We start from the raw sequence: 20,946 nt of genomic DNA, 5'->3' as shown, positions 1-20,946 counted from the left end.
AGTTGTGATTTAGTGCGCAACAGGTAGTAATAAAAATTATGTATATTTGGGGGCAACCCTGCTACAGGCTTAGCATTGGTGTCCAGGAGCAGAAAGTTATGGCACTGAAGTCTGCAACTAAAGCTACTCCATTGTCTGTTACTCTGTGTTTGAATCCCTCACCATTTTCAAAACCTCTGCTTTCTGCCAGTGAATGGACATATGGTATGTTGATTACATTCTGAATCTGTACCTACAGATCAGGGAAGAGATTTATGATGCTGTCTAATTCAGTTCACAGAGTGTTGCCTCAGATGATACAATGTAACACACTCTCAGTTGCGAGAAAAACAACTTCAGTCTTTGATCTTTGAATGCAAGCATGACTGTTTCAATTCACTGGCAGCAAGCAGCAATCTTAAAGATTATTACAAAGGTTGCTGGGACAACTATTTTCCTCTGGTTGAGCCCTTGGAGAAGACCTTTTTTACAGTCTGCCAGCACAATTGTATCATTATGGCTTGCTAATGGAAATGAAGTGGAAGTGCAACATCTTCTAGTCCTGTCAAGACTGCCCATAGGGGGCTGTATTATAGAATTAGTACTGGTAGGTTAAAGATATTTTAGACCAACTGAATGAGCCTGAAAAGTGACAACTACTTTATTGAGCCAGCTACAAAAAAAAACAAAAAAAAAACGGTTCTCCCTTTTGGAGGACCCAGTATGACAGACAGACCATTGATATCAATGGCAAACATGTAATACTTGGTTTTCCCTATGGAGGCACTGTAGAGAAATGAAACACTTGCTGATGGGTTCCTTTGACAACTCTTTAAGTTTCACAAAGCAAGGCTGAGATTTTAAAGCTACATAATGGTTTGTCTGACAACATCTTCCTGTACCTGCTCATTTGTTTTTGGCTGCCCTGATCTTTGTGGGGTGGGGGTGGCACATTCCTGTAACAGATGTTGACTGCAGCAGAATTTACACGGCCTTTGTATCTGCCTAGTAGACATAAAATAACAGCCTTCTGCTACATGTCAGTCACCATTATTATGAGCTCAGCCCTCAACTAATAAAAAATGACATGTATGCGAGGAATTCTATCCAGAATTCAGCTGGGTGAGCTGCTCCGTATAATTATCCATTTTACAAATATCCAGACACCTTCTATTGTAATCATGCAGGCATTATTAACGGCCTGCGGTCTATTCAGGCAGGTACTTGTCAGCAAGGGCTACAGCTTGGGTAAGAACTTGTTGGTTCTATAAATTTAGATGACAGCAGATAAACCGTCGGGTAGCGCCAGGGCAGGTGGAAACGCCTTGAGCCTATGTTGAGAGAAATGCCACCTAAGAAATATAAGCAATAAAAATTTAATAAGATGTTTTATAGGACAAGTAGAGATCACAGTTTACAGATTCTGCTGTCTGAGTAATAGGTAGGCTGTCTTGTGGTGGAAAGACAACAAATTGCTGAATGAAGCCTGCTGTAGACAGGGTCAGACTGGCCCAACAGAGTACCAGTCAAAGGCGTAACTTGAGGGTCTTGGGCCCCAACAAACGTGTCATTTATAATACTGATTAGATACGAACGAATCGATTCATCTCATCAAGAGATTAAGAGTTCCACACCTGCGACGAGGTGCCCCTGACGCTCCCCCTTCTGCATGATTGACAGGGCCAGACACCTTCTGGAGAAGAGACTGTTCATGTGCCGCTACCCTGAAGTGTAACGGCGCATGCACAGCTCTGCTCCAGTAGGAGGGGCAAACTTGTTTTTGTACAAATCAATTTGCTCATCTCTAATACTGAAGTGTTATGTGGGAGACGCGTCTCCAGGTGTTACTGCTACCTCTGCACCCAGGCCTGAATTAAAAAAGGAGAAGGGCCCTAGGCAAAAAGTTTACTGTATTTGCTGTAAGCCTCCTTCTCACCTCAAGGACCTAGACCTTAGCTGACTCAATCACATTAACCTATAGCAATGATGGCAACCTATGCCTATTGCCCAAGCTGTCTGGGGCTCCATGCAGGTTGGTAATCATATTGCTTACATGGAAAGAGGGCGTCTGGTTGGCTGCTGGCTAAAACCAGTCTGTGTTCTAAAAGGCAGGACAAACTGTGCCGGTATTTTTAGTGGATGTTTGGCAATGCGCAGTACATTCCAGCAGCATTTCCATGAATAGTTTGGATTCATATAATGGGCCTCATTTATAAAAAAAAAAAAAATAATCTAATACAACTTTGGTCTTGCTGCCTATACTAAGTTTCATTTTTCCCAGAGCAGTTTAAAGGGGTTATCCCATAACTAATGAAAATCCGACATCATATAGTCCATGACAATACCTTTCTAACAAAGTTAGAACTAGATCCAGAGATCTCCCCATTAATTGCTCTGCTAGATTTATATAAAGCTGACAGCTCAAGGGGAGTGTCTTTCCTGCTGCAGCTAATGGGGCATGTCCATGCTCTCCCTATCACAGCTCAGGATGAAGGAAGAAACTGAGCATGTGTGGCCATCTCAGTGGGCAGGACAAAGAAATAAGTAAAAACAAACAGCAGGTGGCACAATATAGATACCTTTTATTGAATATTTCAGTAGCTATGCTAATTTTTTTATAATATGCAACTACAAAACAAATCAGATCCAGGTGCTGGTGTGAAAACTGTAAAATATTTTATTGTGGGACAACCCCTTTAAAGAATGAAAGCTGCAGTCTGATAGGTTGCAATGGTAATGGTTTTACTAAATGAGGGCAATTGTTGCTGTGTGAAGACTGAACAAGTCAAAGGCAGGCAGTGTTATCATGAAGAGAGATTTTCTCTGTTTGGAGGGGAACTAATTTAGATTCTTCCAGGAAGCATTGCCCTACAGACTCCTTACCAGCTGGATCTCCAGAAACAGAATTAGTACCTCTTAGAATTTCCACAATGACTGAAAACTTCAACTCCATTTCACTAAGGGGTGAGGTCTGAGGGGGTACATTCTGCAAATGTCTTCTCTGCACATAGGAGCAAAACAAGGCAGAGGTGTAAATTCCACTGTCCAAACCCATCACACCACTTCTCTACTGCTGCGTTATGTAACAAAGACCATTGTTTCGGTGACAGGTTTACACTATCACAACAATAATTTTGTAGCTTGTTCAGAAGATGAGCCTGCGTGCTGTAGGCAAATGATTGGCATTTTCTGAGCAGCATTTACAAGTCTGCTTCACCTTTCACACCCACAGAACTCTGTCGGACAATTTTAGAGGGGTAGTTAAGTCATTAACCTCTTTCCCAACCATGTAGTTACGTCTTGTACTTTGAGGTTAAAGGTTGAGGGGTCAAGTCTTTGGTTGCAGACAAAATAACTTGTTGTATGCAGATCACCTGAGTTGCCTAAAGGGGCCTTAAACTGGTGATCGTGTTTCAAAAACCCATTTTCATATAGCTTATTGGGGGATTTTAGGTTAATAGAGGAGGTCCTTTGTCCAGGATCCTCATCTTTTGGTCAGACTTGAGAAAGATTACAAGGAGCATCTCTTACTCTGGAGGACCTTTGCATCAGGACCTAGGAGCCTCACGTTTTTTCCCTGGTTGAGTCTGATGGGTTTGAGTCTGTATTTCAAACTATATAATTGTGTGAGCCAACTGGAGTCAGCAAAAACTTCTATCAGACCGCTGTGTAATGGTCCCCTTGGATCTGCCAAAGACGATCATGTTTTACTGGTAATAATGACGGAATTATTAACAAGGAAACAAACTGCGTAAACCATATGAACAAATTCTGGGCCATAAACCTGGCCAGTTTCTAAAAAAAAAAAAAAATTATATTACTTTTGTCTGTGATGAACAGGGCTGGCCGCCAGTGACTGTATGCATGTAGCCAACTATCGTCCAGGACAGGCCGTTATTAAAATGATCAAATAAAAAAGTGTGTAGACTAGAAGGCCCACTAGACAAAAAAACTGATATATATCCTCCTACAGTAGATTAAAAATGAGGGAACCGTTTTTTAATTCATTAATGCTACAGATATCCCCAATATAATAATAATTATGTAATAATATATATAATATTATACATAATAATATGCTTTAGATTCTGATGATACATTTCCTGTTCTTAAGTCTCTCATGTGCAAAGAGGTCATGGAGACCTTGTCTGGACCTACAGAAAATTAACTTATTGTTGGTGTCCCAGCATATACACAAAAATGACCTGCAAATCAGGCAGGATTTAGATATTGAAGTAGATGGGGATTTCAGTCCCATCTGACAGAAATCAGAATGGAATATGTTGCTATTAGAATCTTTCAGTAGTGCATGCTTGCCAACTTTGTAGTTAATATAGTAAAAAAGGCACCTCCGTGAGAACACCAAATTGTGCAGGACCACCCATTTGTGGGTGAGGTTTAAATGGGTTTATAAAGGTTTTTGGGCCAGTGACAGCCTGAATTTGCAGAGACTGTCTCTGAAAATTAGGGACAGTCCCTGCAAATTCGGGACTGTTGGCAATTACGGTGGAGCAGCCTTAGGCTTTCGTACTACAACTTTAATAAATTATCATAACTTAGCATAGAAATTATGAATTTTTTCACATTTTTAATGAACAAAAACATTTCCTTTGGTAGAAAAATGTGACTGTGCAATCACAAGCACAAAAACATGACTTTCCTTCTAGACACTACGGGGTTCATTTACTATGCTGAAATACTCCTAAATTAGGCGTATTTCAGGCGCAGATAACAACGTTTAGCTGTGCCGCTATCTGCAACTTCGCCCGCTCACACCAGGTCTAAAAATGTGGGTTTGTAGTAGAAGGGGACAGGCCAGCAGGCCCATCTCATTCATCATTTTCTACACCTGTTTTAGGCGTAGAAAATGGTCTAAATGTAAGAGAGCTCGGATGCTGACTTACATTTAGACTGGCGCTGGATATGCCTCTTCATAACTTCGGCAGATCCACCACCAGTTTAGGGCTTTATTAAGACCGGCGTCTAAAACACTTGTCAAAATAAATGTGCCCCTATTTTGTCATACACAAATAGTAAATATGAATTGAGATTACCATTACTGGGTGGAAACCTGACTCTTAAAAGGGTCTTATACTATAAAGCTGTGGTGCCCTTAAGCTGTACTTAGAAAAAGGGCAACATTATAATATACACTCCATCCCTGTGGAATCCATGGGGGAAAGTGGACATCTGGGCAACAATTTCTGTTACATGGTCCACAAAGTCAAAGAGGTGTTCTACTGTTCTCCAATATGCATCTCTTCTATAAAATAGAAAGGGGAATTCTACCTAGATGGGAAGTCTAAAACATACGCCCCTCCAGTGTTGGACTAGCCCACCAGAGTACCAGAGGATCCTCTGGTGGGCCCAGGCTTTCATACTATAATAGGGCCCAAAATCCAGGAGAAGAAAAAACCCATTTGGCTGCCTTTGGAGCCAATCACTTGTCACTAGGGTCTGTTTCTTCAATTCAAAATCCATTAAACTTTATTGATGATATAGGGGTAGGACCTTGAGAATAATTTCCTTTGGCGGGACCCTGGAATCCCAGTCCAATACCGCACTCCTCATATTATCCATAAGATTGGTGCACAGAAATAGAAGTCAGAGGAGATATGTATAATAAGGTATAAGGCCTCTAGAGACAATATCTCAGCAACAGGACTTGGAGATGGCAAAAAGTTCCCCCATATCATTGACCAATAAATATGACTTGTTTACCCTGATCTAGAATACCTTTCTTCCAGCCTCATTATTGTGAAGGTTCATGAGCCGCCGGGCATTTTTTCTTATTTCTCTGGCATCCACAAACTTCCTAGAGAATTCAATGCCGTATTTGATGTCAGCAGAACATCCTCCCCACTTCCAGCCCTCCTCCTGATTGTAGTAGCCCTGCTTCTCTCGGTCACAGCCGCAGTTACTGAAATTTCCTTGGCTGCAGGCAGAGGTCACAGAATGTGCTACCCCAGCGGCAGTGATGGCATAGGTAAAAGCAGCTTCCCTGCTACCTGCAGAGACAGAACACAAATGTTTGATTAACACAGGGAGTAAAAAAAAATAAGATTAGGCCTGTCATTGATTTATCTCAAGTTAGTTCCTAGTACCCAGAATTGGACTGGCACACCAGAGCACCAGAGGATCCTCTGATACCATAGTGGCCACAAATATTCAGAAAAAAAGCTGCCCTTGGAGTCAATAACTTGCCAATAGAGTCTATTTCTTTGAATCATAATCTATTAGACTCTCTTGATGATATGGGATTTAGACCCTGAGAATAATCTCCTCTGGTGGGCCCAGGGTACAGCAGTCCTACCCTGCTGGTACCCAAGCAAAAGCAGCTTGACAATACATGCAAAATCTGTCAAAGAAATGCGCAAAGTAGTTAGCCTGCCAAATCCTGGTGATGGTATACACCACCACTTCCCACCATTCCTGAACTTTTTTGTGCTACCACCTTGTCATTGACTGCAAAAGACAAGTGTGGCATGACTCATTATTTCATTACAGCCCTATCTAAACCATCTTCTCCTACTTGTGTTGACAAATCATTTCTTCCTACAGTTCATTAGCCCAGATTTACCAAGGTGAGAACAACTAGACCTTATTGTAATTGTGCTAAAATTTGGCGCAATTTGGTACATTTCTAGAATTATTTTGTGAATCTAGTCTTAGGAATGTCCTCTGCACCTATCTTGACAGGGGGACCTTTCTTGAGAAATGGGTGTGACTTCATGGAAGGGGCTATTGACATTTTGGTGTCATATGGGGCCATAAGACATTTTGCAACAAAATTGCACCACAATTCTGGTATTAGATTCTGTCGCAAACTAAGCCAACCAACTGGTGGCATAAAGTTAGATAAACGTGTCTAGCCATGCACCAAATTTATCATCCAGCCTGAGCCACTGTGGAAAATGTGGTGTAGGTCTAGACAACCAGTCTATTTTTATGCCATCAATAGGACCAGCCCGGATGTTTTAATACATGTTAATGCTTATTCTGCAGGATGATAACATTAGAAGTTCAGGAGAATCAACAGGCTCTGAGTCCACTCTCAACCAAACCCATAGCAGCTAGAGGGTCTTTCTCTACAATACATCCTTTTGTATACACACTGGATTCTTATAGTATAGGTTCGATCCCAAGAAATGGCTTCGCGCACAGCTAAAATCTGCTTTTTTTCCTAACCAAAATTATCTCTGGCAAATACAGTGTCCAACTGTCACAATCTCAAAAGATGAGCAGCAAAACATCTAGGCCTAGATTCTTGAGAGAGTGTATTTACGCACAATAAATAACTGAAATCCTTTTCATTCTTCTATGACCTGAAATGTACGTAATGTCGCTGGCATACAGGAACATCAGAAAGAGAAAAGTCTATTACTGTCATTTGGGCTCATTCTTTGTATACACAGACTAGCACAAACACCGCTGTATGTAATGTGTCATCTGGGGCCAGTAATACATAGTTGTATAAAGCATGGTGTTTTAAAGGGCACCTGTCACTTATGCAAATATTTAAGAAATTTAAAAAACTCTAGAAAAATTTTAAGACTAGAATTGATATCTATGTAAACCTCCTGTAATATCAAGTTTGAGACAAATCCAAACCAGAGCATTCACTTAAGGCTTCTGGACCCCAGTGCAAGTTCTGCAACAGAGTCCTCCACCTACCATCGGTCATTTAAAACACCAGGTATCTTCCAATCCCCATCCCATCTGATGGCCACCACATCCAGGATGAGAAAATATGAAGAGTTGGCAGCTCATGTATGCAACTCTTTCCATTCTGTTCTACAGGAGTTACAGAAAGAAGTGAGCAATCGGGTCGCTCTCGACATAGGTTCTGGTCCCAGAGGTGGGAGGTTAGACATTTCTAGCCTATGACTGTCTAAGATAAGAATACCCCTTTAACTTATACAGTGTAAACAAATGCCTTAATACTTTGGCGGAAGCAACGAGCAGACAATGGTTCACAAACAATACTCATACAGTACCAACTAACAGTTTCATACATTTTCTACATTACAATGCCTTACAGTGCTTATATAATAGTACCATTCAGGGTGAATAATAGAACAAGTTAGTGCTCAACTAATATCACCACACAGTCCCAACAGTGCTATGTTGTGATGACTGCTAATCCGTACATTTACTGTGGACCAAGTGTAGATCAGTAGAGTTCACTAAATTGGGCCCTTTGGCCCATATTATAATGTGGAGAAGATAATGGCTATTGTTCATGTATAGGAATGTAGCAAATATTTTTGTGATTTTCTTCATACAGTTTGGAAAATATTAGAGTGAAATATTATTTTTGCTATGCTTATATGCATATTGTATCCATATAAAATATACAATAAGTGTGTAATAATTTTCAGTACCATCCTGTGCCTGCTGAATTACCCATGTCAAATCCAAGAAGGGAAAGAAAACATTTATACACAATAGCTCAGTTTTCTAATCATTTGATAGTACGAGCCAAGGTCTGACAGTCAACTCCTCGTGCCAGGAATTCTGGGTAAAGTCTGACTGCATACATTTTTTCAAAGCTTATTATACATTAATTTCCACGATTCCAGCTCACCACTCCTCATCAAATGTTAAATATAAAAAGATGACTTTGGTATTACAGAAATGTTAAACATGCCCTGGCAGTCTCCAGACATTCTCTTGAAACCCCATTCAAAAGTGGCGAAATCCTGGCTGCAGTAGTAAGGAGGAATAAGATTCTGAGCAGACTGCAACCAAAACACTCACACATATTTGCAACATGACTACATACAAAACTTTCTATTTATCAATCATGCCCACATCGAAAAAAATGCACATTTTCCGTCCTTGAGGTGGAACCCAAACAAAAAAAAACGGGGGAAGATCAAATAGTATTGGCCTTTTGCCCTAGGTAGCATGCAATAGATTCATTATCAGGAAATATAAATGATTTGCGATCAGACTGACTTTTCATAGGGAAACATTGGTTTTTGCCTGTTGAGCGTTTTACAGCGCGTAGGAACGCGTTGTAAAACGCTCAGGTGTGAACCTAGCCTCAAGCATTACTTTTTCTCTACATTCATATGTTCCCTGTTTTGGGTGCTTCATAAATATGGCATTCGACCAAAAAACTAAATACCAAAATTTACCCAGAGAAAAGTATGTAATATGCCATGCCTGTTTGCCATTTTAATAAATTTGCCCCAATTTCACCAGGTTTCTCTCTAGCTCTTCTCCGCTTGTTATAAAATGTATAAAAATAACTTTGTGTAAAGTAATAAAGTCTTCTTAAAATATGATTGAGTGATTCCTATCATGGCTCCCATTCGAGGGGTGTCTTTCTTATTGTACATACAGTAAGGCCTCTTTCACACGGGCGTCATGAATTTGGGCCGGATAAGATGCGGGTGCGTCGCGGGAAAATGTGCGCTTTTTCCACACGAGTGCAAAACATTTTAATGCGTTTTGCACGCGTGTGAGAAAAATCGGCATGTTTGGTACCCAAACCCGAACTTCTTCACAGAAGGTTAGGTGTTGTGTAGATTTTATTATTTTCCCTCTCTAACATGGTTGTAAGGGAAAATAATAGCATTCTTAATACAGAATGCTTAGTAAAATGGGTGAAAATCGCACTGCATCCGCACTTGCTTGCGGATGCTTGCAATTTTCACGCAGCCCCATTCACTTCTATGGGGCCTGTGTTGCGTGAATAACGCACAAAATAGAGCATGCTGCGATTTTCACGCAACGTACAAGTGATGCGTGAAAATCACTGCTCATGTGCACAGCCCCATAGAAATGACTGGGTCCGGATTCAGTGCGGGTGCAATGCGTTCACCTCACGCATTGCACCCGCGCGGAAAACTTGCCCGTGTGAAAGGTGGGAGGAACAGCACAGTGTGAAAGGTGGGAGGCACAGCAGCTTTCAATTGTCTCAAAGGACGTTACATATTTGTTCACGCCTATAGAAAACTATAGAAATAACTGGGGTCATTTATCATTTGAGATTATTTTCACGTCACTTTTAAGGGGGTTATTCAAATTCTAAAAGATCCCCCCAAATGCCTGGGCACCTTGTATACATTATACTTACCTGGAGCAACGCGGGTGCCAGGGAGCAGGTAAGTATAATGTATAAGAGGGGCCTAGGCATTAAAATCTGGTTGACAATTTATTAATGGTGCACAGTTTTCATGAATTTGGTGCAACGCACTGTGTTATATGACTTAGTCTTAAAAAAGACACCAGGGGGCTGCATGGCGTAGGATGCAACTTTTTTGCGACATTTCAAGGGTCGCTAGACAGTAAATGTGCCATAACCCATGTTTTAACTCACTTTTAGCTCTTAAACATAGACCACATTGAATAGTGGCAAGGATCACGAAATGTCACACAAATGTCGCAATTGTGTCTTTTTTACCCCCCAAAACTGACATATCTGATTTCATAAATGACCCCCAATGTGTCTTACATACTCCTGGGTGTATAAAATCCTCCCTAGGAGTATTACATCAAGCTGTTGCATTTGCAGCAAACCATTCAAGTGCAAGTGTCATATGCTTTGGCAACTTCAACTTGGTCATAGATCCACGACTTGCGCTTCTTTTAGAGAAGGTCAGATGGTTGGATGTATTTCAGCAGCAGAACCCCAAATTCTGAACCTATTCCTGTCACAACACTGGCAGTCATGCTCTGTCCAGATTCCATTATATATGTTGTAATTCTCAGGGGCGTCTTTAATATTGATTGGACCTTGGGCAAGAATTTACTTGGGCCCCCTGGATCCCGCCACAACACACACACACACACACACACACACACAAAAATCCACACACCTCGTAGAGTAGTAAACTTTAATAATGATGAGTGGCCACTAGAGGTGTTCCTTGGCAGTAATGTAAATACTGCCTTTTTTCCTGAAAAGGCAGTGTTTACATAAAAAATCTTGCAGAGACATGCTATAGACACCAGAACTACTACGTTTAGCTGTTGTGGTTCTGGTGACTGTAGTGTCCCTTAATTTAGAGGGGGGGGGGGGGGAGAATCAGCACAAAAGTATTAAATAAAATGGCTGTATCATTATTCAAAAAATTAAAAAAAATACAACTTCTGACACAAATATATAGTATGTTTTTTTTTTTTTACTGATAGTACTGTACTACTAACCCCTCCTTCCACCCCCACATACAGGGTAATACAGCGCACATACCTCTTACATCCAGTTATGTCTCTTTGATGTAGATGTTCCCTTTCCTCATCTTCTCCTTTCAGACCTTTAGACCAGACCACCATTTTTCAGCCATTTCTCGTCTCTGCAGTTTGACAAGCAAAATCTTAGTTTACTACTTTTCCATCATCCTCCCATCTTCTGGACAAATCACCCTACAACCCCCAATACTGTGCCGCTGTGCTCCCCAATGCTGTACTTTAGAAACAGATAAACCCCCTGATAATAGTAGTACCATGCAGATAGTGCCCTTTGATAATTATTGGCACACAGTGCCCTAAAATAACTGCTTCCAGCAAATAGTGCCCCTGACACTAATAGTGTAAACATAACGTCCCCCAAAAATAATTGTGGTAAGCTGATACTGTGCCAAGGTGCCCCCACAGTAATAGTGCTCCCAAAAGTCCCACCAATAGAAATAATTCTCTTCTAGAGCACACATGGTAGTAATAGTGCTCCTACAGTGCCCCCAGCATGTCCCCACTGTGCCCCAGAAGTAATAATGCTCCCATAGTGCCCATACTAGTAATCATGTTCCGCATAGACCCCCAGTAGTAATGAAGCCCATCATAATGCCCCCCAGTAGTAATAATTCTCCTTATAATGTGCCAGTGCGCAAAATACCCCCTTTTAATGCCCCCAGTTGAGCTAATGTCCCCATAGTGCCCCCATAATGTGCCAGTATAAAATACCCCTATATAGTGCCCCCAGTAAATGCCCCATAGTGCTCCTCTCCCCCTTCTTCCTAGTCCCCCCATAATGTACCAGTATAAAATGCCCCATATATAGTGCCCCAGTAGATGCCCTCAGTGTCCCCCATAATTTTCAAGTATAAAATACCCCTTCTTAGTGCCCCCATAGATGAACCAATAGTACTCCTCTCTCCCCTTCCCCATAGTATCCACCATAATGTGCCCCAGTATAAAATACCCCTATACAGAGCCCCCCCATATAAAAATACCCCTTGTTTGTGGCCTCAGTAGAAGCCCCCATAGTGTTCCTCTCTCCCCTTCCCCCATATAAAATACCCCTTCTTTTTGGCCTCTTGTAGCCAGTAACAAGTGCCCCCATAGATGCCCCCCAATCATGTGCCAGTAATAAGTACCCCCATAGATGCCCACCAATCATGTGCCAGTAACAAGTACCCCCATAGATGCCCCCCAATCATGTGCCAGTAACAAGTACCCCCATAGATGCCCCCCAATCATGTGCCAATAACAAGTGCCGCCATAGATGCCCCCCCAATCATGTGCCTGTAACAGGTGCCCACATAGATGCCCCCCAATCATGTGCCAGTAACAGGTGCCCCCATAGATGCCCCCCAATCATGTGCCAGTAACAGGTGCCCCCATAGATGCCCCCCAATCATGTGCCAGTAAGAAGTGCCCCATAGATGCCCACCATTCATGTGCCAGTAACAAGTACCCCCATAGATGCCCCCCAATCATGTGCCAGTAACAAGTACCCCCATAGATGCCCCCCAATCATGTGCCAATAACAAGTGCCCCCATAGATGCCCCCAATCATGCGCCTGTAACAGGTGCCCCCATAGATGCCCCCCAATTATGTGCCAGTAACAGGTGCCCCCATAGATGCCCCCCAATCATGTGCCAGTAACAGGTGCCCCCATAGATGCCCCCCAATCATGTGCCAGTAACAGGTGCCCCCATAGATGCCCCCCAATTATGTGCCAGTAGTAGTACTATATTAAAAAATAAACACTTATACTTACCTCCATCAGGCTGGCAGCGATGCGATGCAGGCCTCTTCCGGTCTGTGTCCCACGCTGTATGGCTCAGGCGGCGCGCCTGCAACGGCCTCTGATAGGCTGCAGGCCTAGTGCCTATCAGAGGAACTGGGAAGGGAGAGTCTCCCTCCCCTGCCCTGCCACAGCACTTCCATCTGTATCGCCGTTCACAATGGAAGCGCTCATCTCCCTGTGCCCTGCCGCCGCCCTCCATGTCACCAGTGGCCAGCGGGGCACAAGAGGCAGCTGCCTTGGGCCCCCCAGGAGCAACTGGGCCCGGGGCAGCTGCCCCTTTTGCCCTGCGTTAAAGACGGCCTTGGTAATTCTCCCCTTTAGTTCAAGATATAAAATATATGTTGGAAGCCATCTCAGACCACTCTCCTAATGGATATATCTTTGTGCCTGCCTTGCCATCTTGGGCAATGGACGAGCAAAAGGGTAACAATGCTTTGAACACTTGACTTTCAGGCTCCATATCTCACCATCCACTACAGCTTCGAATGTGAGACTACCACCTTTTTTTAGACAATCATCTTGGCTATCTAATAAATTGGACTTGGGATGTAACTGCATTGTTACTGTTTTGCTCCTGGTGGTGAAACATTATTTTTCTTCTTGAATACTACACATTACAACCTGTTCTCACATTCCCTAATAGCTCAGTGAGTTGATTCTCAAGCGAAAGGTCACTGGTTCGGATCCAGGAGCTGCCATGAAGATATCCCAAGAAAAGAGAAACTGCATCATCCAGCACATCGATAACGGTATCTTAGCCAAGAAAATTGCCAAAATACATCATGTGAGTGCCATGACAGTTGGAAGAATACGAAATGAAGTCCATCTATCCATTCCAAAGCCAAGAAGTGGACGTCCAGGCAAAATATCGGAGTCATCACAAGGTCTATTAGTTCTCGCGTGACATACACGGCAGCGGAGGTGGCTCATATGCTTCTTAATAGTGAGATCAGATGTCCATTACACATGTCTGGAATGGTGGCCAGAAAAACGGATGGAGAAATTGAAGGAACTGTCATGTTCAGTGGAGGAAGCCTGATGATATGAGGTTGCTTCACAGCCAAAGGTATTGGATACTTGACCAGGATTGATGGTGGTCTCAATGCAGAGCTATATGTGAGTATCCTACAAGACGAGCTATTTAGTACACTTGAGTACAATGGGTATGAAAAGAACGACATAGTGTTCCAGCAGGACAACGACCCAAAGCATACGTCGAGATTGGTGAAGAAATGGTTCAATGACAATGAAGTAGAGGTGCTGGATTAGCCCCCACAGCCCCCAGACCTCAACCCAATCGAATACTTATGGGCAGAGTTGAAGAAAAAGCTGTATTCGTACCCAAGTGAGTCGACCAGTATGCACCTACATTTGGGAACGTGTAGAAGAGACCTGGGAACAGATTTCAGTCGAGACATGCTTGCATCTGATTGATAGCATGCCCAGAAGGATTCAGGCAGTATTGAAAGCCAAAGGCGGATCTACAAACTACTAACAGATTTTTAGGAACAAAACAGTAACAATGCAGTTACATGACAAGAATCTGCATAACTAATCATATGCTAAATACTTGCAAGTCCAATTTATGTTTGAGATAGCCAAGAGGATTGTCTATAAAATGGTGGTAGTCTAACGTTCGAAGATGCATTAGATGGTGAGATATGGAGCCTGAAAGTCAAAAGTTTAAAACATTGTTAACCTTTTGCTCGTCAGTGTATATCCCTTTTGGTTGGAATTGATTGGCCCTGATGTTATCCAGACCAGCGAAAGGTCTTCATATAGGCTAATGATTCATAAGACAACCCACTAAAAGTATGGGACATGTTGAAGGTTTATGTTAGAGTCTGTCTCAGGTCTTCTGTAGCCTACATCAAAAGGGAAGCTTCAGCTATAGAGAATGAAATATCTAGGAAGTGTGTTGAATTGGAAAACCAGCACATCTCTGATCCTTCTGACTGAAATAAGATTGCTTTGTCAGTGGCTGGCAATATTGTATTTATACAAGAAAGCACATAGAAAGATGTTTTTAGCAAATATACTTTGAACTTGGCAACTAATCCAGTAAGGCTAATTCCACATGCGGCACAGCATTCTGACAGACTATTCCGGCAGAGAACAGCCTGCCGGAGTTTTCTGGATCCATCATTGCTGGATAGTACTGGAATGCCCGGTGGGCATTCATCAAACATGCCGGTTTTTGTACGGCCAATTCCCAGCATTCCATGACAGAACAAGTGTGCAAGTGTGAAAGAACCCTAAGTTGTTAGCCCATTTAATTAAACAAAACATGTCTCCAGCATCCTTTAGGTTAAATCTGCGATGGACGAGAAACTAACAGACTCATCCATGATTGCTCACTGCTTTAGTCAGTACTATGAATAGCTTTACAAAACACAAATTACCTGTGATATGACAGAGTTACATGATTTAAATCGTATCAATTTCCCAAATTAACCCGAGATTCAGTTTCCCTTTTGGAGACAGATATTACCAGGGATCAAATCTCTGATGCCTTTTATACACTAGCAATAGGAAAATCCCCCAGAATAGATGACATCCCATTACAAGTATACTGTACATAATTATCAACCTGATAGAATAGATAATATTACCAAAGTGTCTTTACACTGGAATACATCTCAGGACCTGTGCCATCTTCTTTTTAAGTCTCTAAATTCCCTACTCCTCCCATTTATTTGGAATTAGGACATAGATCTAAACATAAACTGGCTACATTGTAGATGCCCAAACAGCAAGCTGGGATGGCTGTCCCAGATTACTATTTATATGTCAAGTCAGTGTCATTATATTAGACCTTGGATAATGCAGCCCTCTTTCTGGGAGATGCATGGAGTTAAATGCCTAGGGGATCTACTTTGAGACAATACTTTTAAATCCTTCCCGCAATTTCAGTAAGACTGTAATACATATATGTATATATTTATGTATTTCCCATACTTCTCGTAGATGAATACAGGAAGAACGAAATCCCTAATTTGACAAATGAGGATTGGCAAGAGATTCTAGTTTCCCATCTTTCTGTTTCTCCTTCGGTAAGCAATAAACATATTCAGTTATGCACAGTGCATCATTGCTATCTGACTGCATCGAGACTTTACCCAATGTCATCGATGCACCCACCCTAGATCACACTTCTGGCACATGATTTGGGAGTGTCCTTAGGTGTATAGAATAAAACTCTTTTAAATATTTTGGGATGATCCACCACCTTAACTCGACAGACTTATTTATTTGGTCTGGTACAAGAGGTATCCATATCTTCTTGAGGGAGATATTGTCAATGGCTAGGAAGACCATTGTGTTGAGGTGGATGGACCCCCATCTATTACCAAATAGAAATTCATAGTTAATGATATCATACCATTTGAGCATACAGAATTTAAACATAGAAAATGTCCCTCCAAATTTCATAAAGTTTGGGGAGCGTGGAGTCTCATTATTTTTGCCTCAGACCCTTGGTTCTATTAGGAACCTCTGTTCTTTGCCTACTCCACACCTAAAGTGAACCAGCATTACCCTTTGAACATATCCTGATTAAATCACCTATATTCATGTGTGCTGGTCCTGAGGTCATCTTCACCAAGTGCATTTATGCTTGTTCTCCAGTTCACCTGCATTCTGAATGTTAATTCAAGGTATCTATGGAAATATGTGTATTCTAAAATGTATATGTATCCTCTGTCTGGCTATGTATGTAGAGACACAGTCAGACTTTTGATTGATTTAATTGTTCAGTAAAATAAGTTTAAAAATATGATGGTGTGAATGAAAATTCTTTAAAAATATCCTTAAAAACAAAATACTGAAATTGGAATATTAAGTGTGGAAAGTAGATTTGGATCATACCCATAAAATCATAAAATGATGAAAAATTGATCGTTTGGCTTAAAAGGATTTGGAGCTTTGTGGATGGAAGGTTTCCTCCAGATCTCCCAAGAAGGTACAGTTATTGCCAGGAAGAGTATGACTCCCATTAGTTAAGGAGTGCTGGTCTGTCCATCCTTTCAGTCACCTGTGACATTTCAACAGCTTGTAAAAGCTAAAAAACAGCACTAATACATCATGTGCCTCACATACATCTCAGGAACATTAAGGACCATCAACCACTAAGACCTTTCTTGCATGCTCTAGAGAGCGTATCCAAGGCAAGGCACTTGAAGATATAGGCCAAGATTGGCTGTTATTATGTCATGCACTGGAGAAGGCTATGGAGCTAATTAAGATCACAGGCACCACTGCTGCTGAGAAGATTTCTTTGAAATCCACAGATGAGGTGTTGATGTGAGACAACATCTATCATGTCAGGTTTGAATTTGGAGCCCTGAACTATCCAAGTGCCATAAAGTCTTTCATGCAGAAACATCCTTTAACTCTTAAAGACCTCTCTTCCCAGTAGGTGTTGTCTAACATTGGCATATTCTACACAGCTATACAAGGGGATATTGTCCTACACTGGACTTCCTCAAAAAGGAGCCAACACTCAAGGGGTGAAGTTTGACCTCATTACCACCCTCCTGTATTTATCCATTTTGTTACAGCATACTTGTCTTGAAACTCATGAATTGAAGTGTATCTATTGCTAAAATTAAATTAGTACATGTGAATGTATGAAACTTTGTAACACATCTAAGTAGGAGAAAGTGGAATCTTCCTCAACTTCTTGCAGCTTATAGTGGCCGTTTCTCAGTAGGTAATAGGAAACCCTCTTAGTTACAAAAAAAACCTTGTCACAACTTTATTTAGAGACATATCACTAAAAGCTTTGTCTTTCCCGAGCCTGTATGATAATTAGAGATGCGAGAATGGATTGTAAATTAATCAAATTTATAAAGTCCAAATAACAGATTACCCGAAAAATCGGATTCTAGTGAATTTGAAACTTTTTTGATTCATTTTAGATGAATTCCACAAAATGGCATCTGCCATTTTACAGAGCAGGGAAGATGAAGATGGCTTGCCCATAATGCCTTGCAGCCAGCCTCATTCAATCAGGAGGGACTATACTGATGCCTGTCATAGGCACTTTATAAGATCTCAACCGTCTTCTGGGGTTATATACTGCTGTGATTGGACATCTGAGAGAGACTGAAATCTTAACTTTAAACACAGAATACAGCTAGTATAGTGTTAGGGAAAGTTTAGTGAGATAATAGCTACCGTAGTTAGATTTCATTAATTGACAGTCAAGGAGATTTTAACTAGGGACAGGACAGGAGTCAGTGTAGTGCGTGTAACTCAGGCTGCCAGGCCTTTTCAGTAAGTGCAGCAGGAGCGTTTAAAGCTATACCACTAAAAAAAAATTATTAAGGTGTATCACAATCCCAAATACAGATCTTATAAAATATTAATCCTCGCACTAATGGTATGTCACAGTTGCCATGTATTGTACTGCACTCAGTACACTTGACCATTAAAAAAAATATTGCAAAGTAACTTAAAAAAAATCAGTTGATCACACACTAGTACCTGACTACTCTATATCACAATTGCTCTATATTGTGCTGGACTCTGTCCAAATGACCATTTTAAAAAAAATAGGAAAGCTTCTTAAAACAATTCAGTTGATGACAAACTACTGTACTTGACATAATTTCTGTGTCACAGTTACTGTGTATTGGTGGAGAATATATATATATATATATATATATATTTTTTTTTTTTTCTTTAAAATAACGTTTTGGTACTTCCCAAACAGGAAAAAATTTTGGACTGTTTTTTTTTTTTTTATATAAAAGGCATAAAAAATAGTGTTTTTAATCAATGGCTATCATCCGTTTACCCATAGCCATATATATTGCCATTACGTTGACATTACTAATGTTGTCCTGGAGTTTAAAGAGTCACTGTAATTTCAACCCATTCTATGTACAACGGATGTCGGTGCTTTAAAGATGGCGGCCACTTCATAGCGGAGCCAGCACTATAGCCATCGAGTGCCCGCTGCTTCACACTCATGGCACCCGTGGCTAATGTCTGCGATCAGCGGTAATGCCGACCGCAGACATTTAAACCGGTGGCCTGTGTCTGTGTTTTAACACATACAGTCATCTGAATGAGCCCTCATTTATATTTATCAGCTGATAACGATCAATGAAGATTATTATTGCTGCAATTGCTTTGGAAGTGTAACAAATCTTAATGATAATTGAAGAGTGTGAATGTATGGCATAGAGGCTGTCTGCTTTAGACAATTCCTGCTTTTTAAAAGTATGCTGTGACAAAAAGTGTTCCCATGATGAGAACACTAAAGGTGGATTTACAGGGGCCGAATATGGAACTGATTATCTGGAACGAACGTTTCTACGAATGCTCAATCCCGATAAATGGCCCGCCTATAGGTGATGCAGATCACCTCATGGAAGAGCGAAACAGGTTAAGTGATCAGAGGTGCGGACACCTCAATAATTTTTGTTGGGCATCAGATCATGCTGTCTAAACAGGGATCTGCTGCCCAGGAGCAATGATTATGTATGAGGACAAGCGATAGCAGCAGAAATCATTTGTTCTCATACTGCACTTTACCTCCACTGAACGAGCAGCCGACTGCCGGGAAAGAGTACTTCCTTCCCGACAATCGGCTTCTCAGTGTCTAAATGAAGCTTAAGGCTACATTCACACAACAATGAAAAAAAAAAGCCATTAAAACGAACACACTGTCAGTTTTTCAAGGTCATTCTATATTCATTTTCTGGCCGTTTGTCTGCCCCCCATAGTGGGCCCAGTATATATAAGGCCCCCCAGTGCCTCCTGTATGCCCCCAATAGTGCGCTCCAGTATAAATATTGCCCCCAGTAGTGCCCTCCATTATGCTGGTTCAGAAATTTAAATAAAAACAAAAACACTCGTTCTGCTTTGGAGATAACAGGCTCTGATGCCCCCGTAACGTGACATTTTTTCTTATTATTCTAATCCCTGGCATTTTTTTTAACTCTAGTAACAAGTGCACTCCTGCCTCTATAGCTGTTAAAAATAGGCCCATTGATTTCAATAGGTTCCACCTGGCTGTGAAAACTGCCAAAAATAGTACACGTCTTATTTTTTGACAGCCACTATTCAATGTCCGTAAAAAAAAAAAACACACGCTGTCACATGGCAATTTTTCCAGTTTGTGTGAGTGTAGACTAACAGATTACAGCTGACCCTGGGTGGCTGACCCCTAGGTCTATCACTGATTATGAGAACAGCAGTCTGTTGTACCTCATTTGAATGCAGTAGTGGTCATGCATGCTTACTATTGATCTATTCAATCTCTGAATGACAGAAATAGTAGAGTACAGCACTCAGCTATCTCCATCTGTCCTATAGACTTTGAATGGACAGCTAGTGCACATGTAGGACTGCTGCTTCATGTAAATGGGGTACAACAGACTCCTGTTATTATCATAGTGGGGGTCTCAGTGGTCATACCTCCAGGGATCCTTTCTAGAATCTCCTGTGCCCCAGTGCAAAATCAAGGCAGGTAAAAGGGTTGGCCACCTACCATGTGCCATTTATAATAGTGGTGTCTTCTTGCTATGAGGAGTGGTCCTTATCCCACTTCAGGGCCCAGGTGCGACTGCTACTTCTGTACAACCTATAGCTACACACCTAGTCATAAAGTTGGTGATTGAATTATAGGAGTCCACTCCAGGGTAGAACAATCTCCTTTTGAACTGGTAGATAATGGACTTATCTGATGATGACTCTTTTCATCACTGAGCAGTGGAAGTGAGCTAATCAAGTTCCACTCTCATCTCATCACTATGAATGAATAACAATATGTCAGTGAGTAGTGATTACACATGCAAGGCTATGTTTCCTTCAAAAGAGCTTTGAGTTTAATGATGCTCCTGGTGATCTGTAGCTGTGTTCTGGCAAACTGTTAAGAACCAGCCACAGTACAGAAGATTTCATCAGACATTTATCAAGGTGTATAGAAAGATGGAGCAGATCAAGGTTTGCTTGACAGAGTTGCAAGTAATAG

The 20,946-nt window shown here is 41.4% G+C and overlaps 1 protein-coding gene across 2 annotated transcripts in view; it reads right to left on the bottom strand.

The window, feature by feature from the left end:
- WNT7B (Wnt family member 7B) overlaps positions 1 to 20,946 on the bottom strand; it is a 111,417-nt gene that overhangs the window by 4,394 nt on the left and 86,077 nt on the right. For both annotated transcript variants that reach the window (XM_040439130.1, XM_040439129.1), the window contains exon 3: positions 5,716 to 5,987. In XM_040439130.1, coding sequence (XP_040295064.1) covers positions 5,716 to 5,987 — 272 coding nt within the window. The remainder of the gene's footprint in view (positions 1 to 5,715; positions 5,988 to 20,946) is intronic.

The sequence above is a fragment of the Bufo bufo genome, chromosome 1 (genome assembly GCF_905171765.1).
Source record: "Bufo bufo chromosome 1, aBufBuf1.1, whole genome shotgun sequence".
NCBI classification, from domain to species: Eukaryota; Metazoa; Chordata; class Amphibia; order Anura; family Bufonidae; genus Bufo; species Bufo bufo.
The sequence above is the reverse complement of the archived record's forward strand: the minus strand, read 5'-3'. Positions and strand labels throughout refer to the sequence as shown.